Source organism: Ambystoma mexicanum, chromosome 11 (assembly GCF_040938575.1).
Source record: "Ambystoma mexicanum isolate Mex_15411 chromosome 11, UKY_AmexF1_1, whole genome shotgun sequence".
In the NCBI taxonomy this organism is placed as follows: Eukaryota; Metazoa; Chordata; class Amphibia; order Caudata; family Ambystomatidae; genus Ambystoma; species Ambystoma mexicanum.
Window position 1 is genome coordinate 888,993,356 of NC_090934.1, and position 20,054 is coordinate 889,013,409.

Sequence of the window (20,054 nt, forward strand, 5' to 3'; positions counted from 1 at the left end):
GAACCTTAGGGCCAAAGGTACACGCACCGGAAAGAATGACCAACAGATTTGTGATGAAGGAAATTTCCGCCGCAGATCTTATGGCGATAGATATATCTGATGAATGTGATTCCGGATGTATGGACATTGAAGTGTGGAGTTACCCGTAAAGTGACTAGTTTTTTGTTTAGCACTTGGCTTAGGCCAAAATGAGGGTTTGTTAAACGGAAATCATATTATGCCTCCTTTTGATTTATATTGGCCTAAGCCTAGTCACTCTATGGGGGAAAACACGCTGCAAAGTTCTGATTTTGGATCGACTTGCCGCCATTTTAAAATCATCTGCTATTTTGATTTCTGTTCGTACATTCTCTGTTCTAAAATGGTGGACTGTGTTTTCAACTTGCAACCAAGACTGTCGACCTTTGAGTTCTGTTAATGTTTAGGTTGTCCAAGAGCCGACTGTTTAGACTAGGTAATGAGGACTTGTACTGAACATGAACTGTCTCCTAACATTGTCTGAGCTCACAAGACTAATCCGCGAATACACATCTGGGACAAAATAAGTGCAAATGCCAAGCGTGGACACAGGCCAAACTCAATTGTAAGATAGTTGTAAAAGATGCTTGTTGTAGGATTTGAGACCATATGTTATCACTATATCGCCGCGGAAATACAAACATGCATATTATGTGAACTGAATGTGAACTAGGCACGAACTCTAGACCGCAGATTATTAACACGAAGAGGGGCTGGACAATATTGGTCAGTAATGTATAAAAACGTGAATGTTTAGATGTCCAGCACTGTCTCTCCTCTCTTTGACGGGCTGGTACTCATTGCAGGGTGTTGAGAGCCAGATAGCTATCTGTATCTGTGTTTCTTTGTAACTGCAGAATAAAAGATCTGTGAATCTTTGTAGCCCGTGATTGGTGTATTTCCTTTTGTGGTACTCAGCCTCGATATTTCCTTGTTTTTACAAGTCAAAAACGTACAATGTTGTTGATATCCCTATATATAGATATACAATGTGGCCTACAATACCACTAATCAATGCAAAGATAATCTATGCAATACAATATATTCTGCTGAGGGCATCAGGTTTCTCATCAGACAGCAAGTGACAAGCTTCTTGGTTAATCCAAAACTACAACCTACTGTTAGTCCGTATGCGATAGACTCCACATTTGTGCATTTGTTGGTAGTGCATTGCCATTGTGTTTGTTGCCTGTCAGAATGTATTGTTTTTCCTTGTACTTGAGGCATGAAAAAACATCAGCCTGAAGGCACTAAGCAACGTATGTTGATTATTGAGCCTATTACGTTTCTATGGTTGTCACCTCTGGTCAATTGCTCCTTGAATGTGCCACGCAGGTGACAATCACCACAATTTCTCTCTAAGTTAGATTTTACTGAAATTGTGTACAAAGTTATGTCAAAAAGGCACAGAAGGGGAAATAAGATTTCATCAATTATCAGTCAGCGTATGAGCAGAAACCACCAGTTATTTGTGGAACGTGCTTGAGTACTTCTGTGCAGAACTCATGGGTCTAAGCTGAGCAAGTGAAAACAAAATCAAAACAGTAGCCGACATACCAACACCACCCTCCCATTCCTCCACCCTCTCAATGCCACCCTCCCATTCTTCCACTTTCCCAGAATATCTCTCACATCCTGACTGCTACGAGTCTCAGAATCAGATTCTTTCCAGATTGCAAGTCTCCCAGAACCTTTCCCTATGTTAAGCAAAAGATGGCCTTCTAGGTCATGATGTGTTTGTCGTAGGATGGAACCTGTGAAATCTTGCCCATCAAGTCCAGGTTCTGGTACTGTGTGGATATCCGCTTTTGTAAAATACCTTGCCTTCCAATAACCAGTACCGTGACCAGCCATTGCTTCGTATGATTCCACATGACAATGCATGCCAGTGCAAATGCTGGGGCGTTTGTATTGCAGAGAGGAAGGGAGGTGGTGGAAACGCAAGATGTGTTACGCCCCTCCTCGCACCATACAATTGGACAATTGGACAAAAATTAGCCATGACGTTAATGCATGGCGTAAAAGCTTTCTTCGAGGCTTTGACCCATCCATGTACATTACGGCTCATTAGAAAATGAGCTTCAATGCCTTCCCCTTGCACATTTTTCATGGAGCATGAAGGAATTCGCTGATGGATGTGAAAAAGTTAGCCGTAGTATCCTTTACCGTTTTATATTTTTTTAAGATCTTCCTACATATAGCAAGAAAATAAGAAGTTTTGTATCAGCACTCATTTATTGCATATTTGGAACATGAACTAATAGCACACAAGGTCACACATGTCTTGGAACGTTAGGTAAATGATCAGTTATCTCGTCCTTATAATGTTATCAATGTGATCTCAAGGTTTCATGGGCAGTCTACCCTACCTCCAGTCCTTTTCAGTAGTGCCTTGTCAGGCAAACACTTTTCTGTTTCTGGAATGACCATTGTATTAAGTAACACCTGCAGTGATGCATCCAGCACACTTGCATCTTGAAAATCTTGTGTTGTATAAACACTCACATAATTGCGAAGAAACATTTCTTGGTCAAGTCTGTCCTGTTTCTAGAATAATCTGTTACAGCATTTCAAAACTGCCACGATCATCAGAAACCATTACACAGTAGCTAGCACTAAATCCAAATAGTGTCGTTTTTTCATTATCTCAAACAATGTTCCTTGTGGCTAAATTCTATGAACATGCGAGTGACTAAGCTGGAAGGGGAGGAGTGGCAAGAGGCTTAACTCCCCCTGAAGGAGTGCATGCAATGATTTATGGACTCCTGGTGCAGCCTAATTCCAATTTGTTTGCTCTGCCAGTGGTGTTGGGAGTAGCAGCTATCACTAGTACAGAAACAATTGTTTTAAGATTTTAAAACTATAAGGCTTAAATTAAGGTTATTATAAACAAATTAAAATGTATTCAATTAATTACCAGTAAATATGTTGCCAATTTCAATTGACGGCAAAAGAAATAAAAAAAAAAAATTAAACTTTTGTTTTTATAAAAGCAATGGAGCTACTCCTGTTATATGCTTCTATGGGGACCAAATGTCATTACGGTCAAAGGGCACCCATGCAGGCCTATGGAAAACATTTTGAAAAAATGTCCTAACATCTACAAAGGGGCTCATTTTTCATGCTGTGGAGTGCAAAGGTAAGGTGTAAAAGAAAGTGTTAAACATGTACGCCCTACTTTTACACTCCAGGCCATTTTAGTGCTTTTGGAGGAATTTGAGCTCATTTTGCTCTGTGACGTAACGTGCATAAAAGGCACATGAGTCTTTGTGCCTTTCATTCACACCACACCACACCACACCACATTTTCATTAATTTGTATAGCGGAGAGGAGAGGCGGATCGCTACTTTCATTTATGCTACTCCCTTCCTCTCCACCATACAAATACTCCAGCATTTGCCCTGCCTATTGTGAATGGAGGATAGCACAGGGGCAATGTTCTGCACTTGGAACAAAGACCCTGCAGAGCAACAGGGGTTCGAACCCTGGATCTGTGTTTATAAAAAAAAAACAATTACATGTTTTTTTATGCAGGTGCAAATGATGGGGATACCTATGGAGCCAGTGGGTGCGTGTGCAAATTCTGGGTATCCCTAAGGACCCATCCTATGGACCCAGTGGGCTGTTTGCACCAGCAAAGAGCAGACAGAATCCATAGCGTTTACTTCATAGGCAGATTCCAAAAGTGCAGGGCAATAAATGGCTTGTATGCTGCCTTTTGAACTCCGCTGTGGGATCATGAGACAAAACTAACATTTTCAACTTCAAAGAACATGGAGCTCATGTTGCTCCAATGAATAATTTAGTTGAGGGGACCCCTTATGTGTTGACCCACACGTAGGCGGCTCCCCATCTGCCAAATTGTCATCATTTGCATGGCAGAGTGCAACAATGCTGGGCAAAAGGCAGCGTACACATGCTATGCAGTGTTTAAAATCACAATTAAATGCTGTCTGACATGCTTGCATTTTGGGCAGAATTAAATTTTCATAATGAACACTGCGTACACAATTAAAAATAAATGTCCAACATGTAAGAATGTCGGACAGCATTTAATTGCAATTGTAAATACTGCCTGCCACGCAAGCATGGCAGGCAGCACTTAAAATGGATCTGTATGGGGTCAACCTGCTTTATGCTTCTGCATAAAGCAAGCAATTCCCTTGGGGATGTCCAGCTTTTGCACCAGCATGAAAATCCATGCCGACGCAGATGCTGGGGAATTTGTATCGCAGAGGGGAAACGAGCTGGAAAAAAATACAAGTTGCATTCCGAGCCTCCTTTCAACGAGACAGATGCATGAAAATGTGGAGTGGCATAAGTGAAAGGAGTTAAAGCCTTGCTCATGTTTGTTTGTTTATTTTATTTAGTATAGCGCTCAAGACCCAGGGGTATACGGGCGCTTTAAGGACAGGTTACATAGTTACAGTAAATGAGCAGTTATACAGTTGTGGCGTTAAAATGCCAAAATATGATATGTACAGGCAGGTAGTAGTAAGCATTTCAAAGTATGTACAATATATACAATATATACAGTAGGTACTAAGCTTAGTCTATCTATTCACAGTATGTACAATATATGCGGATAGGACTGAGCTTAGTTTATCTGAGGGTTGCCTTCTCCAGAAGCCAGCTAATGACTAATCTTCTGAACAATTGGAAGGATTTAGTCAATTTAATACTCAGTCGTAGGGTGTTCCAGAGTTGAGGGGCGAGGACGGAAAAGCTTGAGCCCCCCGCTCTTTTGGCGGAGAATCTGGGCACGGTGAGGCATAGAGTATTGGATGATCTGGTGCATCTTGTGTTGGGCTTAAGGGAGAGTTTATTGGTGAGGTACTGGGGGGCTAGGTGATTTAAGGCTTTATAGGTGAGGCAGAGGGTTTTCAGGTCGATTTTTTGTTGAATAGATAACCATTTACAAGGTAATCTTATTTGGGCGATGTGCTCTCTCCTGGGAATATTTAGTGCTGCTCTCGGCGCATTAGTCTGGAGGATCTGAAGTTTCTTGATTATAGCTTGGTTGGCACCAAGGTAGAGGCAGTTGCAATAGTCAAGCTTCGATTGTATGAGGGCCCACGCTAGAATGAGGGAGCTGTTTGTGGACAGAAAAGGTCTGCAGGCCCTGATTAATTTCCCCGTGTAGGCGGTAGCTGAGGCAGTCATATTAACTTGCTTGGAGAGGTTAGTATTGGCGTCAAGGTAGAAGCCTAAGGTTTTCACATTATTCACAACTGGAATGATGTTCCCATCTATGAGGAATTTGGAGTATCAGGGCCGAGTTTCTGTAGGTTATTGGGGGACCCGACCAGAAGGAGCTCGGTCTTCTCATCATTCAGGCAGAGGCCGTGTGTGGCCATCCACGCCTGAATGATGGTGAAGATTTCGTTGATCCTGGTGGCGTCAGTGATGTAGTTGCCAGTGATGGTGAGGAGTATCTGGGTGTCATCTGCGTAGTTGGTGTAGGTGACACCCAAATGGTCCAGTTTGTCAAAGAGGGGCTTTGTAAAGATATTATAGAGGGTAGGGGAGACGCAGGACCCTTGTGGGACACCGCATGTGATGGGGATGGGGTCTGCTGCAGCCACAGATGAGAAAACCCTCATGGATCTGTTGGCTAGGAAGGATTGTATCCATGTGACAGCAGAGGGTGAGAAGTGGGCAGCAGAAGAGAGGTGGTTGCAGAGTATTTTGTGGTCAACCAAGTCGAAGGCTGCTGAGAGGTCTAGGAGGAGTAGGATAGCTGCTTTGTTTTTGTCCTTGATCTCATCAATCTGACTTTTGAGGTCAACAAGGGCCGTTTCTGTTCCGTGTTGAGGACGAAAGCCAGATTGACGCAGGCCTAACAGTTGATTGGTGTCCAAGTAATCTTGGATTTGCAGGTCATGGCTTTTATACCTTTCAATCACATTATGCCACATACGATCAGGAGCTCCCATATGGTTTAATAACTGCATGAGATGATTTTCATATAAATTAGACCAATGATTACTATGGTATCCATCTATTTTCAGCACTTACTAAAAGCGGGCGGATTCCATAGGAATCTATTGTAAACACTGTCTGCAAAGCATAATTTTCAGACAGCATTTACATTTTACAAAACAGAGAATAAAAATGAAGAGTAAAGGTGATTTCGCCTGGATATACTCTTTACTTTTAAACTCTGTTTTGAAAAAGGTTACCATTATATTCAGAGGACCCAACAGCACATTCGTGCTAACGCTGGTTGTCCCATGCACACAATACATCTTTTGTAAGAGGAGCAACTCTTAATGCCAAATGCAAAGTGTAATTTGCTGACACCATTCACTTTTTTTCAAGACGAAGAGTGACATTGAAGGTTAAAAGCCATTTTTTCTTGTTACTCTGCCCTTTGCACTCCACTTTGTAAATGTTTCGATTGCATGCAGGGAACCCAAAAGCATGTGCGTTCTAACATTGGTGGTCACCTCCATGCAATTAGCATTTTTTTAATAAAACTATCCAAAGTGTCAGTGGGCCTCATCAAGAGTTGGGCTGTAGCCCTTAAATGCAGCGGTAATGCTATTACCACAGCATTTAAGGTTTAGCCCAATCATGAGTATGGCCCTAACTCGATTGGAGGTGAATGCGCCTGCGGTGAGGGCATTTTCGGCGCTATCAGCGAGGCACAATTTGCCCAATGGACCCAATGGGGAATGGGGATTGACCACCTTACCACTACTCGTGATCCGGCACAAATTGCGGCAGAGTAGCAGTAAAGTAAATTGCTTTGGGCGGCATCCCAGTGCAATTACCACCAGGATACCGCCCAACTCATGATGAGGCCCATATAATGTTTTTTTCAGACATTAAATGAGATAGGCAGAGCAGAACCAGATTCATGTGACCAATTATGAATAGGATATTGTACCATGGCTGTATACAAGAGAAGAAGTGGAGTAGACATGGTGTGCCAAGGGACACCCTCGCTGCCCATGCACCTAACCTGCCGATCTGACTGGAGGTCAGCTGCGTTCAGAGTGGCTCTAAACATCTGGAGGGGGTGCATATTTGCTTGCTTGATATACGAAAACAAACTTGTTTTGGGGTCTACAAATGGTATGCATGTCAGGAATAAAAGTAAGCTGCATGCCCTGTGTTAAAATGACTACAAGCAAGTGACATTCACACCACCAGTTCCAGATTACCCATTAATGCATTACTGTGGCACAGGAAAAGAAAAATGGAAGTGTGTGGTGATGCTATGGAAAGCCTAACCCAATCAATTTCTGTAGCTTCAGTGCACATGTGATGTTCCGGAACATAGTTGGCTCTCAAACGCATCTTGCTTGTTTGAAAGAAGGTTCTGGTGTCAGTGTGTCAAAGATAAAGATTTTTCAGAGTGATGAGCATCCATTTGAAAATTCGCATTAGCAATTGTTGGTATGCATAGTTTGAGCTGTTAGATGGCCCTTTAGCACACGCTAAAACAATTGTATAGGAGTACAGGTAGGATGGAGATGGGATGTGAGGAGGGACACAAATCTTGTGGGTGGTGCTTGGCTTTTTACACACTGCTTGACCACACATGGCCATGTTAATCCATACGGCCATTCCCACACACTATGTATCAGCTCCTGCACAGAACACGCCCTCCTGGCATCTCTTTCATGCAGCAACATCAAACTTCTTTCTGTACACGGTTTTCCAGTCTATTTCTAAGCAGCATTCTGCGAGCTAATATTGTAATTGTTGCTGTAAAGAAACCTCTGGTGTAATGATAATTTCCTAACCACTTGTACCTTCAGCCACTTAATGTATAGGCAGTATTAGTGTGCTCATATCTGTTCCTTGCACAGAAGCCATGTTACAATCATCAAGCATTGGCAACGCCAGCCGTTTTAGCTTGTGTATAGGTAATATATAGGCATTTGCCATGCACTGTCATCATATGTCAGGTACTCCCACCATTTCCAGCTATTTCGATTGTATGGCCAGTTTGTACCATTTTGACAGTGCCAGGGAAATTCTTATTCCATGTCAATACAAAAGCCCAAACTGTTGGCTTTGCCAATGCTTGTTTATTTTGTTATTCAGTACGGTAAAAAACATGACATAAATTACTAGTTCAAGCAGGAAAATCCTGCTCCTTAAATGTCAAAATTGCGAAAATCGCGTGACCAAGAAGGAAGTCAACATAGCATTGTTTTTACGTCACGCTGTAAACACGCAAATCATGTGTCTTCTTTTGGACAAAGGGTGCTCATTTTCATAAGCGAGTGAATGAAATAGGGAACGAGAGAGAACGAAAGAGATATTTTTCCACTTTCCCCCCAATCGTGGTGTACTCTAGGCATCATCTATTCATTCACGTATTGCTGTTTAACTGCCACGTGGCCATCAACCAAGCAGCAACACTGCTACTAAGTCAGAGTCCATTTCAGCTCTACTCGGTGCTCACTAGGCTAAGGGGTGCCCTTAAAAATAAAAGATTTGGAAACATTTAAATGCGCAAAATGCTGAAATGAATTGCAAACGCCCATTAAAGTATAGGTCCACCAGTTCAGATTATTTTGAGATTCTCCGCTTGAATTAAATGGATTTTCCCTTTAAAAACCAGCTCCCTGTTGTATTCTTCCAAGTACCAAAAGTCAGATATCTCGTGATAATTGTGCCCTGATTCAAGGATTATTTGCACCGAAAAAAAAGGGATTTGTTCGCCATTCTGCCCGCAAATCCCCATTTGTTAAAAACGGATTTGCAGACAGAATGGAGCACAAATCCCACCTTTTTCGGCGCAAATAATCCATGAATCACGGCTTTGGTGTCTTACCCAGAGGCCCAGAAAAGGTTGGCTGCAGAAAAGTTCTGAACGTCTTTCTTGGTAATTGCAAAACATGGAACATATTACACACCTCTCCGCTAGCCCTCATACCTACATGATCCACTGCAGCAGTGACTATTAATTGGCACACCCCTATCCCTTCTGTACCTTATCGGCCATTACAAGATTGGCGCTTGGATGCTGCAAACAGAGGACCTTTTCACCTGAAAGTCTACTTGACTTTGCTTACTCTGAGACATCAGATAATCCTACCAGCTGCACACGTGCTACCAATTAGGCTAAGACAAATCAAATTCTCTGACTTTCAGAAGATCCAGAGGGATAGCTGCTAATCCCCAACAGACAAGCATGATAGTTCTGAGCACCTACTCTTGCCTAGATGTAAGTTGTGAAGCCCTTCCTCTGTCCATCTAACATACCACTCTCCTCCAAAGATAATCCTCGTCTGCCTGCACTCTTGAGGGGTCTCAATCGTAGGCGACAGCTAAAAGACAGGTTGTACTATTGCTTAAGTAAAGTACTTACTGCATTCAAAGGTGGGGCAGCAATCGTCCTTGGTATCCACGCAGATGATTTCGAAGCCCTGCTCGCAGGAGGTCACAGTTTGATTGCATGTATGAGGTGTACATTCTGTATACAGAAAAAATGGGGAAGTGTTCACAAGGGTTTATGGGTCAATCCATATAGTATGGCAGTGCATCTTTCATGGTATGAAGGGAATTCAATATTTGCCTACAGAGCAGGCATTGGTCAAAAACAGAGCAAACAGATGTCCCTCTTATTGTACATTTCCCCCACATAAAGGCAAAGCCCAAGCAACAGGAGCATAAACATCTTGTTTGCAACATGCAATGGGTACCGCTGAGAGAGGCAGTGTGATCATGCATGCAAGAACTGAAAGACCGCCATTGATGGGGCATATTTCCAACACACAGGCATAGCCGTCACACCACAAGCATATTTTAAGCTAGTTTATCCCACACGCTGAGGTCACCTTGCGGCCACTTCGTGGAAAATGAATGTCCGCAGACTGCAGAACAAGATCTCTAACTCTGGTGCAAGGAGGGAAGATGACTGGTATGTCTTTGCATTTCTCCTGTCCGGCACAGCCACCCAAAAAAAAGAAACTGCCAACACCATTGCTATAGAGAAGAGAGGGTAAAGCCGTGTTCGAAAGCTGTTTTTGTGGTTGTTATGACAACTGCAAATGCTGTGGCATAATCGGCCGACGCAAGAAATTGTATTTCTTGTACTGTTACACTGATGTAATCTAATCAGGGTTTGTTTAACTCATTTTCTTCCACCCGGGAGTACTGTAAAATGTCACATGTCTATGTCAAAGCTGGGGCTAGGAGTGGTCTTTCTTTTCCGGAGATGAGGCTATATTTGGGCTACGTTCCTGCCCTGGTGGGCGGCATTTATTTTTCCCTTTCTGAATACCAGCGGTGCCATACACGCCATGACCAAAGGATGCTGAGCGCACTTCAGCAGCCCCAAGAACTCGCCTCCTTAGCCCGAAAACTATTGCATGCATGCCCTGACAGTAAATGCTGGATCTCCAGTAAGTGGCCCATGCTTGGGCTCAGGAAGCAGGCAGGTGCTGACAGTGGTGCACTGTATCGGACAGTTACATGCTACCAAGGATACCGCAATCAGGATTAATAAAACAAGCAAACTGAGTCGCATTTTAGTTAGTCTCTTGTCTCTCTATTTCTCTTTCGCCCCTTCCTGCCCTTCCCCCTTCCGGTGTAACCGATCATACCATGAAAATACAACAAACGATGCTGCACAACCTGGCCTTTTCTTAAGACTGATAACATACCAGCTTGGGTATTTTCTATGGAAAAGAAGCTTACGTTGTGCTGTTGTTCCTTCCCCCTTGTGTTGTAGCTCCTTCCCCTTGTGCTGTCACTCCATCCCTCCTTTGAGCTGTCACTCCTACCCTCCCTTGCACTGTCGCTCCACCCCTCGTTTGCACTGTCACGCATCCCTCCCTTGCACTGTCCTCCCTTCACCCCTTGGTGCTGGCCCTCCTCCCCCTGTGTGCTATCCCCTTTGGACTTTCCCCCACCCCTTGCACTGTCGCTCCTACCTGTTGTGTCTGACAAGTACACGGTTATGCCAGAATGACGAGGAGCCTCGTCACATAGGAGTGGACCAATAGGAATGTGCCATCTCGCGCATGCACAAGAAAGGGAATGAAGCGAAATAAAGATGGATGCTTTTCTCTCTGTGTAGTTCATTTCTGGCACGCTATTCTCACAGCCTACACACGGGACCCAGCACCTCCACATAAAGGGGGTATTCGACAATGGTGACAAGAGTGGGATTCTGATCCCCCGTTTCCCACTACAATCACACTTGGGAGTCTGACACTCAACAAAACTATACGTCAGAAGCGTGATCTATATGCACACGTGTCAGAAAGTGATGCAAGAGATAGAGAGGGGTATGCAAATGAGGAATCTGATGAGGAAATGCCTAGTGCAGCTGTGTTTTCGCCGACCATGTCCTTTTGATATGGGGAATCAGCAGGCCTTGTGGCAGAGATGGGAGAAATGGCTGCAAAGATTTGAGAACTACATGTCAGCTCATGATGAACACGCTCCAAATACATTTGCCAGAGGACTGCTCATAAATCTGGTTGAGATGAAGTTGAAGATCTCATTCCCACGTTTCCACCTGACGAGATAAAGACATCCAAGGGCACTCAAAGAAGCACTGAGTACGCATTTCGACCCTCAGAGAAATGTGGACCAGTAAAGCCATACTATCAATACAGCATGTCAATTAACGGGTGAGTACATGGACGCTTTCTCAAATCGACTATGCAAATTGGTAGCCCACTCTGACTTCCTCAAATTCTCTAATGAATAAGCCACTAGGCTAAGAATAATTGTGGTGTACCTCTCGTCCGCGCTCACACAGAAGTTACTCTGCAAACCTCTTCCCCTCGCCACTATCCTGCAGATGGCAAAGACAGAAGCAAGAGCAGATTCCCATGCAACTCAGATGGAAACAAGCAAAGGACATGTGAGGGAGCAAGCATACCAGATCAGTCAAGGTGGAAGAGGAACTAAGTCCAGAAATACACCCTCAAGATGATATGCCACAGCTGGAAAGTGTTACAGGTGTGGTCTACCATTTCCACATGAGAAAGGTATACGCCGCCCTTCGTTTGGACATAAATGCATCAACTGCGGAAGGGAGAATCACGTGGCGAGTGTCCACAATGTGCCACTGAATCGGGCGCAACTAAGCAGCTTTGCCGGAGCAAGACTGGAACACAACATGCATCCCCCAGGTTCAAGGAGAGTTGTCAGTGCGAGAAGAGACTTGGTAAACCAAGTCTGGCAAATCACTGGACGATTGCCATCATCCCCAGCAGTGCAGGAAAATAGTCAACGCAATTATGCGTACATGATAAAGGATGTAGTGACTGTTCCGGAGGGAGATCTTGACATTCAAGTAGGACAACACCCTACCAAGTTCGTCATTGACACAGGGACCACTCTAAACATATTGTGGATATCTGAATTCCACAAGATGAAACAACTGCTCAAATTGATACCATCAGAGCTGAAGGTGTTTCAGTGGGCCGCGAGAAGACCAGTTCGGAACCATGGAAAAGTCTTGATCATTCTGACTTACAAAGGGTGGCAGCCCATGGCAGAATTACATGTTCTTCGGGGGGAAGTGCCACGAAGTAATCTATTAGGCCAACCCACGGCTCTTGAAATGAAGATTGTGACTCTAACACACAGTATGTAGCATGAGTCCTCAGCGATACAACATTGTCCAGAACTATTCAAAGGCAATGGATGCCTGTAAGGAGACCCTGTCACACTCCATATAAATGGGCAGTCCCTCCGGTGGCGCAACATCCACAACGAATACCCATTCACCTGCAGACACAGGTAGAGAAAGAAATTCAGTGTTTGTTGAATGAGGATATTATTGAGCCAGCTTGCGACCCTACCCCATGTGTCTCGCATGTGGTGGCTGTACCCAAAGAAGTGTTGTTTGATAGAATACTGCTCTGTGTAGATATGCAACAAGTCAACAAAGCGATAGAGCGTGAGCAATACGCTGACATGATCAGCTTGCTTGAATGGAGTCAGGTTACTCGATTTATACAAAGGATATCATGAGATCAAACTTGATGAACAATCATGGTGCACGACAACAGTTGTGACCCATGAGGGTTTATTTCGATACAAAAGATTAGGTTTTGGGATATTGTCTGCTGCGGAAATCTTTCAGGAGAGCAATTTGTCATATACAAAACTGCTTTAATAGTAGTGATGACATTTTGGTCTTTGGAGTGGAGGTTGAGCAGCATGATCGAGCACTTCATCAGGTGTGTCTGGCACTATATCAGGCAGAGCTAACACTAAACGCAGAAAAGGGTCCATTTCACAAGAACCATCTCAAGTTCTTTGGACAAATATTCCCCCGGGATGGAGTGAGTCCTAATTCTGGGAAGGTGACTGTCATCACAAGTATCTCTCCTCCACAAGACAAGACATTGGCCCTTCCTCAGCCACCCATCCTCCCTCCTTCTCGGCCTTTCCCCTTTTCTCTGCAGACAAGGTTTCTAGACAAGTCTGATCTATGAAAGTCTTGTTGAAACAGGTTCACTCCTGTTCCTCCAAAACTATCAAGGACCACATCGACTCCCTGTCTCCTGCCCTGGCTGATTTCTGCAACCACTCCTTCACCACAGGAGTCTTCCCTTCCTCCCTGAAGCACTCCCTTGTGCACCGTCTTCTAAAGAAACCCTCTTCAGACCCCTCCTGCCCGGCTAACTATCGCCCAATCTCCATCACTCCCTTCCTAGGCAAGCTCCTAGAGAAACTGGCCATCTCTCAGCTCAATCTCCACACTGAATCTGTTGGTTGTCTTCATGACCATCAGTCTGGCTTCAGAGCTGCCAGAAGCACAGAAACTGCTCTCCTGAACATCCGTGAAGACCTGCTCACCAACCTCGACTCTAATACCCCGTGCATTCTCATCTTGCTTGACCTCTCTTCTGCCTTTGACACTGTCAACCATGCCATCCTGCGCAACCGTCTCAGTGAACACCTGTGTATCACCGTTCAGGCCCTGGCTGACCTCTTTCCTCTCTGATCGACCCTCCCAGGTCCAACTTGGGTCCTTCCTTTCCTCTATCTCACCCTCTACCTGTGGGGTTCCCCAGGGGTCTTCAACCAATACCTGGCACCTCTCGCCCAACGCATTGTCGTTCTCTGCTCCAACTTTCAGTGCTATGCAGATGACAGCTTATTTTCAGGCTCCTCTCTGCCACCTCCTCTCCTTCTCTTAACTCTGACTGTGTGTTTGCTATTCTGTAGTGGTTTTCCAGCCAATGATCTCTGCCTTAATGCCAGTAAGACAGAGATTCTCCTCATCGGCACATCTTCACCTACCTTTCCTGTCACTCTCTGGCCGGCCTCCCTTGACCCTCTTCTTGCTCCCACCTGTGAGGTTAAGAACCTCAGGGTCATCTTTGACTACACACTCTCCTTTTGTCTTCATATCACTGATGTCTCTAAGAAGTCAAACTAAAAAACTGCAGCACCACCTCATAGGTATTATTCCTTTCCTCTCCTGCCCCCAGAAGCTCACTGTCTCTAGAGCTCTTGTTCTCTCTAGGCTGGACTACTGCAACAGCCGCTTTCTAAATCTGCCTGCTTCTAATCTCTGCCCTCTGCAATTCATCCAGAACAGGACTGCAAGTCTTGTCCTTCGCCTCAAGCCCAGGGATCATATCTCTCCAGCACTGAACTCTCCTCATTGGCTCCCTGTGGCTGCAAGGATTACGTTCAAGACCCTCTGCATTGTCCACAAGGCCTTCTGGGGTCTCGGGCCTCAATACCTCCAACTCTCTCTTCGTAAATACCTTCTTACTCAAGCTCTTTGCTCCTCCACCTCCAACTCCCTCAGGGTCAGATCCTTCTCTAAGCAACGAGTTGGGGGTATATCTCTTTCTTTGGCTGGGGCCTCCCTCTGGAACAGCCTCCCTGCCTCTCTGAAACTTGAGGAGAACCATCTCCGGTTCTGGAAGCACCTAAAGTCCTTCCTCTTTGCCTCTGCCTTTTCTCTTGCTCTCCCCTGCTGATCTCCCATCTGATACTGCACTGGTCACCTGGCTACCCTCTGATTTCGGACCCAGGTCTCTTCTCGCCCAGTTGCAAACCCACACTGCCTCCCGGCAACCCATGCACTTGGGTGTGTATCTGTAACCCTACAGTCCCCTTCCTGTTGAAAGGAAGCGCCCCCAATTTCAGCACGATCCTCCCCGCAATGAGAGACAATAAGGGACTCTCCCGTAATGGGAATAAGGCCAAGACAGAGTGCGGGTGAGCGTAAGTGGGAGTTTATCCAAAGAATAGGGCATGCAAAGAACTCTGCAACCTCCGAGAGCGCTCTGTCTGACAATAGCAAAGACAGCGTATTTCTAATACAAAAAACGTCATCAGAACCTACACACTATAGGGGGCACAAGTTAATTGGGATTGGGTGGCGTCGACTAACTATAGGTGTTGCTGCAGCGTGGTTGGTCTTGGCGTGAGGACGTCACTGGTCAGCCTCGTGGGTTGGGTTGGGCCTGGCAGGCCAGCTTGAGGTCATCCGAGCGGTGTTGGTATGCTGGGGCAGCCTGTGACAAAGATGAATACCTTTCCTGACTCGTTTGCCCTAGGCCATGCACACTGCAGTTATTCAAGAAACGACATTTAAGTTCATCAATAAATCGCTCAGCAGTTTATCTTATAAAATAAATGCAACACATGAGGAATGCACCTCGTGAGAGGTCTGGTGGTTGTCGGTTGGGGTGAGATTTACCTGTGTCCTATTGACCGGTATTTTAGGTCGAGGGGCTGGGCTCTGGGGCCTGAGCCGAATGATACATGTCTGTCTGCTGCGTTAGAAGTTATTATATAAATGGGTCTCTGTGTCTTGTCCCAGCGTTGGGGGTCGTCTTTGCACGGGGTCATGATTCTTGGGGTGGTCTAGGGGGATTGTGGGATTTACGAGAGGGTGCTGGTAGATCTGTGGATTCAAACGTGGGTTTATTACCGTGCTGTAAATAACACAGGTGGCGGGCTGTGGCCTTGGGTGCGGTACCGGGGCCTCTGACTCTCTGAAGCGGCTCCAGCTTGGTTGGGGGAGGTGAGGAAGCGCGGCACATGCCTTAGCTTCTTCATCTGGCAGGCTTCGTAGGGTGGGAGGGAGAATGGCCTTGCATATATTCACAAAGGTTTTTTCCTCGTGCGTTGCTGACTTTTGAATGCAGAACTTTTATGATGTTTTGCCTTATTTTGATCTTATTTAAACACACATCTATATTTCAATTTCGTTACACATTTCTTTAATACATTCGGTCCGAGTACCTTTTCATTACATGGTATTATATCTACTACAGTGTTTAAGTATTTATATACATTCGACGGTACATGAGGTAGAACTATATTATGGACCACAGAGATTGACGGTTGCCACTATGGGTGACTTAAGAAGACATATAGGGGTTCATGTGTCTACATATGACTTAAAGACACTTTCTCTGTGATCTAGCAGCATTAGTACAGTCACAATGTGAAGTCATATAAACATTTCACTTTTATGGCTAATTCATAGTTTGCAGATTCTGTTTAAGAAGAGTAGTTCACTAATACCACTACTTGAATTCATTTCTGCGTCGCCCTGGCCTCGCGGACCAGGTCACACGGGGTGCAGTATTACATTGTGGATAACAGACTGTTACAGTGTTAATATCTGGTGTTAGCTCGTACCCAACTTTCTCATGGGAACGCGCTCGCAGCGGAGCTGCCATGGTGCTGCGGCGGCAGAGATGCATGAAAGGCCCTCCAAAGGTGGGGGCCGCGCTACAGTGCGCTGAACTCACGCCATCTTTGCTAGACAAGATGGCTTCTAGGCCTAACTGAATTTTGGTATATGCAGGGAACGGATACGTGTGGGCAATGTCGTCGGCGGGTGAACCCTCCTCCACCTGGGCCCGGGTGGCATGAGGGGACGCCCACCGAGTCATGGTCCTCACCTGGGGAGAAGGCTGCAGGTGAGGAGGGCCTCGCGGCCAGTCCTCCCCTACATTTCCCCCCTTTCGTTACTAAAGTAACGAATTCTTTAGCTCTTCCAATCTTCTACATTCTTGTTCCTCTATCACTGCGTCATCCCATGCAGGTGTTCCTTTTCTAGGCATCCATGCCCTACATACCCCCCTCAAGCTCTCACCTCTTCTAGCATACTCGTCTGGTGTACATGTTAAATATATACAGTCACCAGTTTCTTCCAAGTCTACCCAGACCTCCTCATACCATTCCAGTTCCACATCTCGGGGTTCTTTGATAGTGGTGTGCCATAGTTTGTCTACTATGTACTTATCACGGTACATAGGCACTAACTGGTACCTGGGAGTGTTATCTGTTCCTGTCTGTACATGTACTTCTTGTGTCGCCCTAATTGTACCACCAGAGTTGCCCATTGTCACCATCATCATTGCACCGTTAGGGACTGCGTTAGCACAACATCGGAGGCCCACCTGGCACAGGCAGAACACCACGAGGAGGAACACCACAACTGGTATCAAGAACTTCATTGCCATTCCAAGCCATGAGGGAACCCAGGAGAAGATATTGTCGAACCATGAGCTATCTTTAGCCCCACCTTCCATCTTCATCTTCTCTCCCAGGTTATGTACTGCTTCAATGACGTGGGACAGGGATCCATTTTCTGCGTCTTCAGAAGGTACGAACGTGCAGCAGGCACTTCCTATTTTTCGGCAAACACCTCCGTCCATCGCTGTTAACAGGTCCAGAACATACCTGTTCTGCATGGTCATCAGTCGCAGAGCTCGTAGTTCCACCTTTATTATGTTGAACCCTTCTTCAGTGTCATTGGCCAGCTGAATCAGTTCCCACCGTGTGATCTGGAGCCATTTTGCATTTGCTCTTGCTTGGACACTTGAAACTAGTGAGGCAAAAAATGTTTCCACGGAGCTGAACAGGCGATACCTGTCTGGGATCTGTGCCAATAAATCGGATGATGCTTGTGATATGTAGTTCGATGCTCGCTTGTTCCGTGATAGCTCCTCTTCCTTCCCTCCGGAGGACAGGACATAGAGGTGCGCTTTTGCAGTGGGAGAAGTTGCACCTTGGTTCACGTTTCCTTGCGTCCTTTTATTTTCGTCGACGTGACTTTCTGGAATCACCATTAGGGCCGAGTGCAAAGTGGCCATTGAGCAGCTGCCACTCCATGCCTGGGGAAGGTGCAAGTAAGCCTGATTCCTGCATACCCAGTATGTGTCCATTAGCGCTGCTGTTCCTTTTTTCATGTCTGGGATGGTGAGAGTTTTGTTACAGTTTTTATTCGTTCCCATTGCCACTTTTCCTTCTCCCTTGAAACATAGTTCGTTTTTTATTTCACTTTGTAGCTTGAAGGGTTTCTCCATCGCTGTTACCCATGTTAGTTTAGAGATGTGTTCTTTCCATATTGGTGTGCACGTTTTTTCCATCCACCGCAGCTTGTCTGGTTGGACACCTCTCAGTACTTCCGCTTTGCACAGTACTTCTTCATCTTTCCATCTGTTTTCGGAAAACAGTGTCCCTTGTATTGCAAAAAAGGGTTCTTTAAGACAGACCACTCCAGACGCTTTTGGATAGCACGTTTTGTCGTTCTGTATCATTTTGAAAGAGACATCGTGTGCTTGGAAGGTGTTCTTTATTCTACACAGTGTGAGATGAAGGAGACATTGGGCATCCACAATGGGCAATTCTCTTGGCAACAACACTTTGGGTGTGCCTGATGCATGGGGGATGAGCGAACAGACATAACAGCTTTCATTGGTTGTCTGTTTAGCTGTTGCACTCATATCTGCATACCATTTATTTGCTTGGTGGGGGTGTCGTGGGTCTTCCATCTTGTCTAAGCCTAACCCATAATACTCATCATACCCCCTCCTACTTGTCTCTCTTCTTCGCCTACTTTTCTCCCTCCTCCTATACCTTTTAGTTTCGATAGGTGAAAAAATAGGCCCCCCTTCCTCCTTCCCACCCCCCTTTTCCAATTCCTCATATAGGAACTTGTGTTCTGTCATCGTAATTACTTTTCCATTTTCCTCAATAAACAACAAATCACTGTTTTGTATCGGCGCGGGAAGGGTAGTGGGGCTGTTATATATTTCAGGTAGGGACGTTGTGTCATTTTCCATTTCTTTTTGGAAATTTCTTGATTGTGACAGGGCAGCAGTGGGTGTTGCAGTATAGTAACCCCATACAAAGTGTGATCCATCCCAGACCAAAAAATCACCTTCTTTAATATTCATACTTGTAGTTGAATTCGTCCCAGGGGCCAGGGTGATGTTACTCCCCCCTCCCCCCTCGTTCATCTCGATAGAGATGAACGCTATGAACCAATATGTCACCAGGCAAAATATTGATATGAAGAACACAATAACACACATTGATAAACCACATTCGTATGAATATGTAAATCTATCTACTAACATTTCTCTAAATCTAACAAATCTATTAGTTGCAGGCTGCCCATTGGATGCCATGGTAAATCCTGTTTGAAACACAAAAGTGCATTAAGTACAAGCATGTAAACATTTCTAACGTTGTGACGTTGTTTCGACAAAGTATGGGAGTGGGTGGGGGAGGGGGTGTGTCCACAGACAAGGTAATTTTACAATCATTACTATCCGTACATTATTTCATATATAAAAAAGGAAAGTGAAAAAAAAAAAACTTCTCCAAAACCAAAAAACCCACAAAAACCTTCAAAAGTTGTAAAAAGTATATATATATATACATATTTATTTTAGTACACTTGCCATGCGCCAGTCGCGTTCAATGTTCATCACTTAATGCACACAAAATTCCCATCATTCATTCTGCACAACTCCATTGTCCGCTGTTGCCTGTGCCTCGTCCTGTACCTCACCTTCCACGGCGCTATACGCCCTGCGTACATCTGTCAAATGCACCCAATATCTCAGGCCCTTCACCTTTACCGCCGTGGGCGTGCAAAACACTACCTCATAAGGGCCATGGAAGCGTGGTGCATTCCACCTTCTCACAAAACTTCTGACATATATGTAGTCGCCTGGCATCAGCTGTGACTGTTTGTCCGGCTGTGTTACTGCTTCTGTTGCATTTCCTTCCTCTCTTGTGAAGGGCGGGGCAAGTTGTTTTGCAATTACGCGCG

The 20,054-nt window shown here is 45.1% G+C and overlaps 1 protein-coding gene across 1 annotated transcript in view; it reads right to left on the reverse strand.

The window, feature by feature from the left end:
• Nucleotides 1–20,054, reverse strand: part of LOC138503894 (mucin-5B-like) — a 1,431,798-nt gene that overhangs the window by 242,659 nt on the left and 1,169,085 nt on the right. The window contains exon 28 of the mRNA XM_069623965.1: nucleotides 9,351–9,455. Within this exon, the coding sequence (XP_069480066.1) occupies nucleotides 9,351–9,455 (105 nt within the window). The remainder of the gene's footprint in view (nucleotides 1–9,350; nucleotides 9,456–20,054) is intronic.